This window comes from Python bivittatus, unplaced genomic scaffold, assembly GCF_059951505.1.
Source record: "Python bivittatus isolate LINGU-HERP-01145 unplaced genomic scaffold, Pbiv_v1 ctg000080_np1212, whole genome shotgun sequence".
In the NCBI taxonomy this organism is placed as follows: Eukaryota; Metazoa; Chordata; class Lepidosauria; order Squamata; family Pythonidae; genus Python; species Python bivittatus.
In genome coordinates this window covers 90,066,060-90,080,000 of record NW_028277035.1, presented here as the reverse complement: position 1 = coordinate 90,080,000, position 13,941 = coordinate 90,066,060, and the positions used below count along the sequence as shown (strand labels likewise).

General features: G+C 42.2%; 1 protein-coding gene across 1 annotated transcript in view; it reads left to right on the top strand.

Moving 5' to 3' along the window:
* Positions 1 to 12,390, top strand: part of LOC112542898 (TNF receptor-associated factor 1-like) — a 12,900-nt gene extending 510 nt beyond the window's left edge. Inside the window, exons 1-6 of the mRNA XM_088134655.1 lie at positions 1 to 1,270; positions 6,734 to 6,803; positions 7,527 to 7,805; positions 9,149 to 9,326; positions 10,124 to 10,272; positions 11,439 to 12,390. The exon at positions 1 to 1,270 is cut by the window's left edge and continues 510 nt beyond it. Coding sequence (XP_087990781.1) covers positions 1,266 to 1,270; positions 6,734 to 6,803; positions 7,527 to 7,805; positions 9,149 to 9,326; positions 10,124 to 10,272; positions 11,439 to 11,657 — 900 coding nt within the window. The 5' untranslated portion in view covers positions 1 to 1,265 and the 3' untranslated portion in view covers positions 11,658 to 12,390. The remainder of the gene's footprint in view (positions 1,271 to 6,733; positions 6,804 to 7,526; positions 7,806 to 9,148; positions 9,327 to 10,123; positions 10,273 to 11,438) is intronic.
* Positions 12,391 to 13,941: the final 1,551 nt, after the last annotated feature.

The following is a 13,941-nucleotide window of genomic DNA, read 5'->3' as shown; positions in this document are numbered from 1 at the left end:
CCAATGCAACTAGACGATGAAGTACTCACAGACTTTCTCTTCCTAGCCTCAAACATTCACAAGGATGGTGACTGTAGCCATGAAATAAACAAAACATCTGTTGCTAGGTGGGAGATGAAGACAGATGTAGACAAAGGATTAAAATACAGAGACATCTCACTGACAATGAAGGTAAATACTGTCAAGGCCATGGTTTCCCAGTTATAATATATGGGCTGCAAAATATGGATCATTAGAAAGGTTGGACAAAGAAAAATACCTTTGAATTGTGGTACTGGAGAAACGGGCTGGACACCTTGGACCAGAAGAGGCATCAAATCATTAACTTCATAATGAAGTAAAACTAGACTGCTGGCTGGAAGTACTAACAGTGAAGCTTACAGCTTAGATATTTCAGATACATAATACAAGGGCAAGTCATTAGAATAAACCCTGATGGTTGGAGAAATCAAAGCAGTCCAAAAAACAGCTGAGGGAGCAGGGTGGTTAGATGCTATCATGAATGACATAAAGATGGATTTGCAAGGACTCAAAGGAGCAGGTCCTACCTGATGGAATATATCTACAAAGAGGAGGGTGATGTGAGAGAGCAAGGCTATCAGGAAGGAGGGGGTGCATTCCAGGAAGGGAAAGAGACAAGAGACAACACATTCCGCAGGAGGAGCGTGGGAAGCAAAAGAGACTCAGGATAGCTACTCCCTAGAATCTCCCAGGGTATATCCACTAGTTGCATTAGTATACATTTAGTCTGGCAAGATTCTGTCTATATGGTGCAAGCAAATAAGGGAACTTTCCTCAACTGGACTGCTTCACCATTGTTCTTGGGCTGGGCCTGACACTACCAGACCATTCTGATCAAATGATCTCCATGGGGTCATAAAGTGCTAGAAACATTTTTAAAAACTGGTGCAGTAGATAGGTTTAATATATGTCACTGTTATTTCAGTCCAAATTAGGAAAGTGTCACCTCCACATGAAAGCTATGTGGTCTGGTAATAGTTGAACAAAAGTTATACCAAAATGAGCTTTTATTTTCAGTTTTGAGTTTGAGAATTTTATCTTTTGAAAACTGACTTCCTCTGCCCCAGGGTTGGGATTCCCCCACCCATCACAGCTTCCACTGGTAGGCAGTCTTACCCACACTTTTACTTTGCCTGCATCTTTTTAAGAGAGGAAAAGGTTAGTCCTGACTTTGCATGGAAACTTATAAAGCTTCAGAAGGAGAAAGAGAGATGTTGGGCAATTGAAGGCTTGAGCAGCCAAAAATGAGGTATGTATCTGTGATGTTCAAAATGATTTTTTCCCCTCTGGGGGGCTATAAGGTTATAATAAGATTTATGTTAAAGAGAGGACTGAAGGAGGGGACTGGATATCCGTAGTTCTAGGATCAGTAATACTTCGTTCTAGAATCTCTTACATTACTGGCATTCAGTCTAGAACCTTGGATGAGATAAATAAAGAATATCTCATCCTGGAGTTCAAAGTTCTTTCCTTCTTTCTCCACCTCCACCATGAACTAATATTGACGAATCTAGTTTTCAGGCCAGAGAACGTGTTGAATCAGGATGAATTAAAACTGGTGCAATGTAGCAGTTCAGCCAGGCTTTGCGTGACTTTTGAGCTGTGTATGCATTTTGAGCTTTGAGCTTTGTGTGTGTCTTTTGAACTGCAGATGTGAAACATGTGAGCAAATGTCATTAGGGGGCTCAGCTGCATTACAAGTGTGCCTTTTTACTTGTTAAGATGGACAGGAAACAGTAAAAGGCACTGTGGCACCTCAAAAACTAACACGTGGCCTCCAACCCGATTATATTTGGAACTGGGTTCCTTAAGGTTTAGAAAAGCACCTAAAGTTCTTCTCTCTTTTTTGGCCCCTGCGAAGTTGCTTTAACTTAAAAACGTTGTTGTTGTTGTTCAGTCGTTAAGTCGTGTCCGACTCTTCGTGACCCCATGAGCCATATCGCGCCAGGCCTTCCTGTCCTTCACTGCCTCCCTGAGTTTGCCCAGTTTCATGCTCATTGCTTCAGTGATGCTATCTAACCATCTCATCCTCTGCCGTCCTCTTCTCCTTTTGCCTTCCATCTTTCCCAGCATCAGGGTCTTTTCCAAGGAGTTCGCATTAGGTGACCAAAGTATCTGAGCTTGAGCTTAATTATCAATCCTTCCAATGAGCAATCAGGGTTGATTTCTACCTGTTATTTTGAATGTTATTTTGAATGTACTGAGATGATATTGAGTTTCTCCAATTTGGTGGCCTCCTCCATCTAATAAATTAGTAGTTCTAGTCATGGACTTTTTTTTTTTTAGAGATGCCCTCTAATTGAATGTAATATGTTGTTGCATCAATTGTTTTAATCTATGTCCTGCACTTAGTTATAAGTGCATAATAACTAATGCTGCTTAACTATGTCCATATGTAAAGTATATGTGAGGGAATGTAGTAAAGAAGCCAGGAAATGAAATGCAAAAGGAACAAGGAATGAAAGGAATAACAAAACAGCCATTCACAAAAGAGTTGTTGGTCATGACCCAGATGTTCCTTAATTGGTGAACTGACTGAACCCCGTAGTGAAATAAAAGATTTTGTTTCCTGTTCAAGCCAGAGGAGATGCAGATACATTCCATTATAATCTCTTTAGTATGTTTTCGGCTTTCTTGCATGTAAGTAATCTGAAACTCTTGCCATGTTGTGTGCAAAATCAGTGATCAGAAAATTAGAGTCTTCTGCAAAGTAAGGATGGCATGTGACGGCTAATCTGTGTACATCTCAGGGGTGAAGAAGCATATTAGTTTATGCATTAATATAGGGTTGGGGAAAAAGTTACCAAAACAAATTCAGCTTGACAAGTCTTGCGCCTTGATGGCTGTCAGGACCTTTGGTGGTTGAGGGTAGCCATTGGCAGCATAAGGAAGGATAGAAGGAACAGACCGGCTTGAATCCTGAACACAGAGAAACCAATGTTTATGTATTGAGGGAGACATTGCAAAAAGGAGATGGGCCAAGGACTGTCCTCGAAAAAGGCCAAGCAGCTGATTTGATTTAATTAGATACAGGTAAAATTAAACCTTGTCAATAGGATGAGGATTACTATAGGATTACTTTTCAGCCCTGTATTTTGTAATTTTGACTCTTGTCCCATTCATAAATGACAATTTGTTAACAACTTTTGGAAGTCTCTAGGGTGGTGTTTCTCAACCTTGGCCACTTGAAGATGTGTGGACTTCAACCATGGCTGGCTGGAGAATTCTGGGAGTTGAAGTCCACACATTTTCAAGCGGCCAAGGTTGAGAAACATTGCTCTAGAGTCATGAGGGTTTTTGAGGCCCCCCATGTGGGCTTCTTGGAACTTCAGAGACAGCATCTTCAAGATGAGCTCAACTTCTGATGACTTAGTGGCATTGCCACGCTGTTGTGTTGTGTGGGTGGGTTGGCAAGAATACAGACATGGTTTGCCACTGCTTTCTTCCAGGATGACTTTCTGACTTCCTGGTCTAGCCTCAAGCTCTGGGGTTTCCTGGATTCTTCCATCCCAATACCAGCTAGACCCAACCCAGCTCTAATTCAACCTTCCCCAAACCCTTCTGATGTCTTGGAACCAGAACTCTGAAAATTCCCTGGTACTTTTCATCCAGTTGACCCCTGCCAAGGTGAAGATGCTCAAGCTGGGATTAATGGCAGCCAGCCCTATCCTTACACTCTTAACATCCTAGAGCAGAACAGAGGACTGGAAGAGGAAGTCAAAAGCAGAGGGGGAAAAGCTCTTTTCTTTCAAGCTGAGCCATTCCATGAGCCTCAAAAATATAGCATGGTTATTCTAGGTCAGCTTAAGCCCAAATGGTGTGATTCTGTGTGGATTGGGGAGATGTTACAACTGCTTTTGAGTGGGTCTCCACCTGCCTCCTACAATCTCTAGAAATGACTCTTTTGTTCTGGCCTCTGAAAAGACCCCTGGGCTACATTCTGAATCAGATCATTCCTCCTTCCCAAATCTTGGGATCACATTCAACCAGTATCTTTTTAAAAACTCACCCCACATTTTACCCCTGGGGTTTCCCTGGGAAGTCTTGCTCTGACTGCTGAAAAATTCCCCCCAAAGATGGTGTCATCTGGTGACCTAACGAGTGGAAGAAATGTTTGTTGCATCTAGGAAGGGAGAAGAAAAGGACATATGATTACATGACAGACAGAAATCTCGGGGAAATCCAATAGTCTTGGACTGTTATCTTAATAAATAGAAGATAATGTATCTTACTCAAGGACAGTATCAGAGCTGTGCAGTACTGCTGAAATGAAACTCATTTTAAAGGTATTAATAAAATTATTTGGTCTGTATTACACACAAAGAGGAGCTAAGTGGCTACAGTGGGTTGTAAGTTATGCATTTTGCACCACTTCTAAGGTCATGTTGCTCCTCTGGTGTTGGTTGTAACCTGCAGTGATGCCTCTGTATGGTTTAATTCCCTGGCTGGGGACTTCTGGGAGTTGAAGTCCACACACTTTCAAGTTGCCAAGTTTGAAAAACACTGATTTAAAAATCTACTCTTCCAAGGTCCCAAATTGGAGGGGCTTCTGGAGAGCAGCTTTCCACATCTGGTGATCTCCAGATGTGTTGGGATGGCAACTCCCTGAATTCCATAACAATAGGGCCATGCCTACCAGCCATGGTGCAGTTACCAGACTGGGGAAGTTTTTAAGGTAGACCTATCCCACCCCACACAAAAAGCCAGATGGATTTTATCTGTCTGGGGAAACAGGCATGGCTTTACAACCCTTCCACTCAAATAGCATTTCAAGAAAGTCAGTGGACCTTCTGCTTATCGCAAGCCATCCTCTGATTTTGCTGATGGAGCAGCAGGGAGTGAATACAACAATGTCGGCAGCTTAATTTTTGTGAGGATAAATAGCATTGTTGATTAAACCAGGACAAACCTTCCCACAGATCTCAGGGCAGGAATAGCTGGGAGAGAGACTGAGAACTTGCAAGATGCTATCAGAGGCCGTAAGGTTCAGAAGACACCCAAATAGTCTCACTACAGAAGAGACTGCCAGTGGTAAATTTAGCTGCTTGCTCCACCATAGGGCACAGAGAAAAGGTTCAGAGGACAATATTCTGCAGAATATCACTTGTCCAGGAGTGTCAGTAGAAGAGGGCTGTTGGAGTCAGACAAGTGAAAACCCAAAGGAAGAGGGGACAAGAAAGGAAGGAAGGAAGGAAGGAAGGAAGGAAGGAAGGAAGGAAGGAAGGAAGGAAGGAAGGAAGGAAGGAAGGAAGGAAGGAAGGAAGGAAGGAAGGGTGGGTGGGTTTCTTCACTCCTGTCTTCTTCTTTGGCTTGATTCATTCAGTTCACTTCTTTTGACTTTCAGGTTTTCAGAAATGTTACTGCTCTAATTGTTTTGAAGTCATGGGAAGTTCCAGATAAGAGTTTGTTTTTTTCCTTATTTCTCCAATTGCCCAGCCTCATTGATAGTATTGCTTGAGCAATCCTGCTTTGCTAGCCCATTCTTCCATCTCTTCTCTTACTAGAAAAAAAAAATCCAGTAAGGAAGAAATATATCTGGAGGCATTGTTCTTGTGTGCTTCTTGGCATATCTGACTGGCTTCTCTAGGAATCCAGTTGCTGTACTAGAATTTGGGAATCAAAAGCCTAGGATAAGGAAGCAAAATGAGACTTTATCTCCGGAGCTCATGGACCACCAGAAGAACTTGGCAGATGGGCAGATCAGGCCTGCAAACTGAGATTTGCTATGCCTGGTGGAAACTGTAAAACCACTAAAATCATTCAGTGTTTTTCAGCAGCTTCCATCCTAGAGAGTGTTTGAGATTTGTTAAGCTGGATCTTAATCAGCTTCCCAGAAGGTCTTTGGGTTGGTTTCTAACATTGCTATATTATCTGATGTTAAGAGAAGCATGATTCTTATGGCTGCCAAATTCTTTTGCTCAATTAAACAGATTTGTAAGATGGTGTCCCAAAGTTTTCTGTTTTGTGTTCCTTTTTCTTCCCCAGATGCTTTGTGTTTAGTTTTATCTTTTATAATAATTGTTGGGTTTCTTGCTTTGCTATGTAATGAGAAAGAACATATTTTACTTTTGGGAGGCATCTTTGTATTATAAAGATGAATTGAACTGAAGTATTATGCCTGCCCAAGATTATTTATTATTACTTACTTTACCTTTACATCATGCTTCCTCCAGAATGGATTTAGACAAAGAAGGCTCTTCTGGATTGATTGATTGATTGATTGAGTGATTGATTGATTATGTGCCACCAAGTTGTCATTGACTCCTAGGGAACACATAGATAGATTTTCTCCATGATGATCCGTTCCTAACCTGGTCTTTCAGGCCTACCAACTGTGCCCCGATCACCACTGTAACTGAGTCCATCCCCCTTGCTGCTGATCATCCTCTTCTTCTCTTTCCTTCCACCTTTCCCAGCATTAGAGACTTCTCCAGAATAATGTGTCCAAAGTAAGATAATTTGAGCCTGGTCATTTGTGCCTCAAGGAAGAACTCTGGGTTGATTTGTTTGATGATCCATTTGTTTGTTTTCTTGGCTGTCCATGGTATTCTCCAGAGTCTTCTCTAATACCATAGTTCAAAGTTGTCAAGACTTTTCCTCTCCTGCTTCTTCAAAGTCCAACTTTTGCTTCCATAAAGTGTCCCAGGGAATATCATGGCTTGCCCGATTCTGATCTTTGTAGGTAACTGACTCCATTTCTTTTGCCTCCCAGCTGCAGCGAAACATCCTCTTCTGAATGTCTGAAAGATAAGGAAATTGAGCCACTTACTCATTTTGACAAGGTGGGTTTCATTTTTGTTCTGTGTTATTATTATTGTGGTTATTATTATACACATTTAAAAAACGATCAAAAATATAGTAGGGAAGAAAAAAAATAAGCCATAGAATGCAAATGGATGACCAACAAATCTTGATTAACCAGTAGATCCATAATATCATATGGCTAATATATTCTAAATCATCTTTAACAACTTAGAATAGTATAAAACATTTCATACCCAATTTCTATTCAAGAGATTTCTATAGCAACTTGCAAAAATATTAGGGTAGTACAACTAAAATCTACAAGGGGAAAAAGAAAAGCTATAAATATTACACAGTATATTGAAAGAATACTGTAAATAATATGTAGACTATATGTTAAATTCAAATATAAACCAAATTTGGGATGTGGCAAAATTCCATGTATAGAACTATAGTCTAGAAATGGTTTCCAAATAAGATTGAATTGTAGATCAGATTTACTTGACAAGTTGGCTTTCATGGGGCCACTTGTATCTCAACTATCCTCCTTTTCCTTGGGGGCCCCAAGGATATAATGCTGGAACAGGAGGAAGGAAAGAGTCACTTTTACCTGGAGGGAGTAGACCTATTTCTCAATCATTTCTCCTCCCTGCCTCCAGTTGTATTAGTACTAGCTTATTTGGGGGACGAAAGGGCTGGAAACCAAGGGTTGTGTCAACTCTAGATGACTTGTGCTGTTGGTTGGCCTCCATTATTAACAGATGCCTGGTGGACAAGTGGAAGGAATCATGACATCCCAGCATCCACTCCTTCTTGACAGTCTGCACCAGTTTGTGGGGCTGAACTTCCCACTGGACCAGCTGTTGGAGCAACTAAGGCCTGACCTCCCAATCAGGCAGCAGGTGGCTGAGCTGGAAACCCGCCAGAAGACCTTAGAGAACATTGTCTCAGTCCTGAGCCGGGAGCTGGGCAGAAAAGAAGAGGCCCCTGGAATCAGGCTTGGAGAAGCCCTGGCTAGGATCCTCTTTCTGGAGGAGAAAGTAAGAGATGCCCTTTGGAAAGATCAAGCTGATGCTTTTGAAAAAAATCAGATGTCTCCAATGACCGTTAGCAATTATAGGACACATTCTGAAGTGAAGATGCTTTCCCCCAGCATCAGAGGTACACAACCTGTGTTCGGAGCACCTTCCAAAGTTGCAGCTGTAATGCAATTTACCAGGTGAAAGAAGAAGGAAATTAGAAAATCCATGGCAAGACGCATTTCCTTGAAGGGTTGGCTCCTGAAAGCAGCTGCACGTTTTCTTGGCAACAGTACAGAAGCGGTTGGTCCTTGCTTTATTGCAGGACGTTCCTTTCAACTTCTCAATCTACTTTATAGGCCTGAGATTTTCTAGTGGTCTCCTATCCAACTATTAACCACGTCCAACTTTGGTGGTTGGTTTTACTGAAATCTCAGCCAAGGCTAGCTCAGACACTGCCATTTTCTTGCAGCCATTCCAGTCCTTACAAGTCTGTGAATTTGTCAGAATTTCTATCTCCATATTGCAGATAAAAGGCTGACGCTGAGAGATAATGTTGTACTTGTCTACTAACAACTTATGCTCTATCAGTTATGTCTCACAAGCTACTTTTGAAATGAATATCACATTTGGGGAGTGGCTGGCCTAGCCTCTCAACCCACTTTTTAAAGTTGTTTTGCAAGAGGGAGCATAATAGCAGGAAGGAAATATACTAACCCAGCTGTAAACAGAGTTGTTTGTTGCTAGCCATGATACGCATGTGATGACATTGTAATGCATACAAACTCTGCTGTTTTGTACATGTGTCCCAACCCTGGGTACAAGGGGTAGGGTTTGCATTATGACATCATAACACACTTTGTCACTTGCCCGCCTCCCACCAACAACTATGGTTCAAATTACAACCTGTGCAACTTCTCTTCTTGGTGCGGAAATGTCAGATTATGTTATGTAAAAGCTCTTGATGATCTTGACCCATTACTGGATTTTGGAAAGGAATAGCTTTCTTATGAAAGCAAATAACTGTGTGAACATTGAAACTGGTTTCACTCTTTGAGCTAAGCCATAGTTCGCTGTAACCATGGCTTTATTGAATAAGCTGCAATTGGCTAAATGACATAGGGTTGAGCAAGTTGTGTGAATCCAGCTGTGGGTCTTGTATTAAGCTTGCAATTGTAAAGGAGAAAAGGGCAGTGTGAAAAAATATTAAGCTTTACTCCTTTTCTCTTCCTGCGTTATTGATTATCATTCACTTGTCTCCATGAAGTAATACAATGCCAGGTTGCTAAGTTTGATTGACTCTATCAATATTCTGTTCCTTTTGCACGCACGTTCACCACATCCCCTCCCTGTATTCCTCCCAGATAGAACAACAAGACTCACTCTTGGCTCTCAAAGATGTGATGATCAGCGGCTTGGTGTCCCGGATCCAGGCCCTGGAGCATACCAGCTATGATGGGTGTTTCCTCTGGAAGGTCCCCAAGGTGGGGCTTCGAATGCGGGAAGCGCAAACTGGCAAACGGCCTGCCCTTTATTCCCCCTGTGAGTGACCAAATCCGGAGGTGAAAGGAAAGGGGGAAGTGGTTTCATAGAACAAAAGTCTCTATCTGCTGGCTAACTTTCTGTCTACTGTGTCTATGCACTTGCTCTACTGGGGAAACACAGGAAGGTATAGCGTGTGCATCCTGTTTGGACTTGCACAAGACCACACTTGCATCTGTTTTTATATCATGAAGATAAAGCTGTGAATTCATGGACCCATTCAGAAGTAGGCATTATGGTGTATCTCTCAGACCCTTTGTTGATGCTCCTGGAAAGAAAGAAAGAAAGAAAGAAAGAAAGAACGAAAGAAAGAAAGAAAGAAAGAAAGAAAGGAAGGAAGGAAGGAAGGAAGGAAGGAAGGAAGGAAGGAAGGAAGGAAGGAAGGAAGGAAGGAAGGAAGGAAGGAAGGAAGGAAGGAAGGAAGGAAGGAAGGAAGGAAGGAAGGAAGGAAGGGAGATAGATGATGGAAAGCAAAAACGCTAGCTCCTACTATCATATTTATTTGCAGTGATGCCTTTGGACCCTACAAAGTATCCACTGGAATAGTAGAGAGCACCCTAGGGGCCTTCACTTCAGCTATGCCCATCCCAGCAGCCATTTTATGAGCAGGCAAATCTCCCACAGCAGCCCCTTTGGGAAGGCACCCACCATATTACTCTGAAGATTCCAATTTCCTTCAGCCAAAATGTTTGTCTGGTCTATCCTCCAATATAGTTTATTTAGTTTTAGAAACGAGTATGTGTTATTGTTATTGTTGCTCTTAGCATCTCATGTTTTTCTCCTTCATGCCCCCCAAGCATTTTATACTGCCCGTTATGGTTACAAGCTCTGCCTGAAGCTTTTCCTGAACGGAGATGGAACTGGAGCTGGAACTCACCTTTCGCTCTTCCTGGTTCTGATGAAAGGGGAATACGATTTCCAACTGAAATGGCCTTTCCGACATAAGGTATGGAGCTTCTGAACTGACGGTAGGACGATATGGGGTAGGAAGGTCCTTCCCCCAACTCCTACAAAGAAGACCGCACTTGCATCTGTTTTTATATCATGAAGATACATTCAGTGAAACACTCACTTAAAACAAATGGCTGGTATCTTCATACAGTCTTCCACAGTTTAGCACCTTCCAGAGCATCTGGGCTGCAATTTGTATAATCTCTGACTATTCACAGTGTGGCTTGCTTGCTTATTGACGGATTAATTGGTTTGATTAATTTATATGGCTACCCATCTCAACAGTGTGATGCTGGGTGGCTACCAATCCATAAAAACATAAAATAGCACCCTACAAAAACAATAACCTAAATATCTATAACCAACAAAATATATAATAATTAAACAAACATAAACGGTACAATGCAACTGAGGATCCTAATAAGCCACCTAAAACAAAAGTAACCAACCTTACACACTGGGCTCAGCTAACATCCTGGCCCAATGCCTAAGGGTCTTCAAGGCCCCATGGAAGGCTAACCAAGTTAGGGACACCTTAATCTTGGGATGGGCAGGTGCTGTGGTTGAAAAGGCACTTCTCCTGGGCCCTGCTAAATGAACTGTTTCACAGAAGGGACCCATAGCATGTATACCCTGCTGGATCTGATGGGACAAGCAGAAATAGTTGAAGACAGGCTGTCCTGCCAATAACCTGACTCTTTGCCACATAGGGCTTTATAGGTAACAACCAGCACCTTGAATTGAACCCAGTGGGTGTTGGGAACCGTGCAGCTCACAAAGCAGTGGGCATATCATAGTGTGCCCAAAACTGCATGCAACTGTCATCAGCATACTGATTATGCTTAACCCCATGCCAATGGATGACTGCAACCAGTAGTTTCATGTAGATGTTAAACAGGGATCTAGAGCTGGACCTCCCCCCTGGACCAACATCGATTAGAACCGGCTTCAGAGGAAGGGGGAAAACCACCATAAAATCATGCCCCACGTTCCCAACCCTCTAAGCTAGCCCCAAAGGACACAATTCATGGTTCTGAAAGCCGCTGACAGCATATTCAGCATACAGACAGGCAGATACATGGCCCCAGACCAAAGCTTTCTCACTTAGTGCATGTGAATGAGTCTCAGTGCCTATAATTTGTCTCTTTTTTTAAAATTCAGGTGACCTTCACTTTGTTGGATCAAGTCAACAATCGTCACATTTCCACCTCTTTCCGTTCCTTGGAATCCTCGTCTTCATTCCAGCGTCCCATCAATGAAACCAACGTGGCCAGTGGCCTCCCCGAGTTCTACCCTTTGAACTCACTCCATGACCCCAGGACTGGCTACATCTGTAATGATATGTTAGCCATTCAAGCTGTGATTGACACAAAGGCTTAGACTAATGGGCAGACTTCATCTCAGATGTGGAGATCAAACTACCAACAATAGTTGCTCTGACATGATGGAAAGCTCCAGAATAGCTGCCAAAAGAAAGACTACGTTGCTCCATTTTCTCCAACCTCTACTCAATATGGCTACAATTCAGGAAACTCTGTGGGACTTACTCAGCCCCTTTCCCATCACCTCCACAGTAGCCCAGAGGTTGAAGGACCCCCTAAAGTCCATGCTTCTAATATAAGTTTGAATCCATTAATTTATTCAAAGATCTGCATACCACAATGGGGTTGGTATGCAGAATCTAAAACATTCTGTCAAGAGTGAAAAGGAGATATAAACCTAGGTTTTGTGCTGAAGTCCTGTTTCTAGTGTTTTAAGAGGTAAAACCATTCTCTCCTCACATCCTTGCCAGAAGAGGTTCACCCACTGGTATTTTGTTGACCATTAAATATATTTGTCATATTTCTTATTATGCATGTGTCGTGTTATTATTATTATTATATTATTTATTATCTTATTTTTACTGTCTTCTTAATCTGCCAACCAGCAGAGTCTTGAAGCAACTGTAAACAACTAAAAGCTTGCTTAACACTTTTTAAACCCAACAAGGTCAGATCCTTCTCTTCAATGGAAACCACATTCTGAAGACCTAGGATGACTTCAGAGACAGCTCAACCCACGCTGTTGTGAGACAAATCCATGACAAAGGGACCGGTAAGGGACATCTCAAAGACCCAGACACAAGCTGTAGTGCTTTAAAGTTTGCTTTATGAGACTTGGACATGAACTGGCAGTTGGCGTAATGAGATCTCTTTCCTTTTCTAGAAGAAGGTGGCTGTAAAATTCTGTAGCAACAGAGATGTTCCAAGGAAAAACACAAATTGGCTTCCCATTCTTATAGTATTGGGTCACTGACTGCCCTCCAGAGATCCTGGAGATGGAACTTATGGTTTCTTTACCCACTTTAAAAAAAATTCTAAAGTAAACAAGGTGAGAGCTTTGTTCTTCCTCCCCGCTCCCAACCTCTGGCTAGAGAAAAAAGTCAGAAGCACATGAAAAGCCAAGTTTGGCAATAAATATTTGATACCATATTTACCTGAAAGAAAGATGATCCTGAATCCTAAAATAACCCTCCACTGAAAAGAAACCTTACAAGAAGAAATCCCCCACATTTCTGTTTCCATTTCCATTTTACTTCCTTTCAAGGAGATATAGTACTTCTTTATTATGCCTAGTTCACGCATACACCCTCTAAATTCTGATCACTGGCTCTTTTCATACATTTGCAACTCTGAAAATTCTCTGTGATATACTTTTTCAAACAGCAAATGGCTCCCAAAGCCATTTTCCAGCTGGTATTTTGAGGAAGGCCCTCACAAGTGTTCAAAATGGAGATGAGGGAATTATAACAATTAGGTTATTGGGGGGTGGGGGGTGCAGTGGGTTTCGTATTTGGGGTTTTTATTTCTGTAAGCCACCCAGAGTCACTGTGAGTGAGTTAGGCAGCTATATAAATTGCTTAAATAAATAAAAAATAAAAAATATTGCAACATACGCTACACGGGGCTGCTCTTGAAGACCATCCAGTAGTTTCAGTGGATCCAGAGTCCAGCAGGATGAATAGTCATAGGTGCAACTTGCTACGTCCATGTGACACTGCTACTCCATGAGTTGTACTGGATCCTAACAGGCTTCCAGATGCAATTCAAGATGCTGGTTGTCACCTTGAAAGCCCTACATGGCATAGGACTTGGGCTATTTGCAGGTCTACCTGCTCCCGAGAACATTTCCCAGCCCCAGATGCTCCAGCTACAGGTCATCTCATTTAAGTCTTGCCATCTGATGGGACCTAGGAAGCATGCCTTTTCAGTGGCTGACCCTGCTCTCTGAAATGATCTCCCCCCAGACATATGATAGGTCCTGACCCCACTGGCCTTCAGAAAGGTGCTTAAGACCTGGCGGTTTCCCCACGCCTTTGGGACTAGGTGAATGGAGTCCCCAATTGGTTGTTTAAATCTAGTCCATTCAGTTTGCCATTTTGCACATTTGGGTTTTATTTTAAGGAACTGTAGTTGATTATTTTTTCTTGGTTGTATGTTTAATTTTTGTTGTCTGCTGCCCAGAGTCACTCTGGTTGAGTTGGATAGTTTGAAAAAAATAGACACAGGGTGGGGCTCACAAAGCCAAGCAGGAACCACCAGCGATGTATTGTGGCCTGCTAAGGAATCAAGGTACTGTAACTCCTGATTTTATTTTGCTTTTCTTGCTTACCTGGGACTGCAAG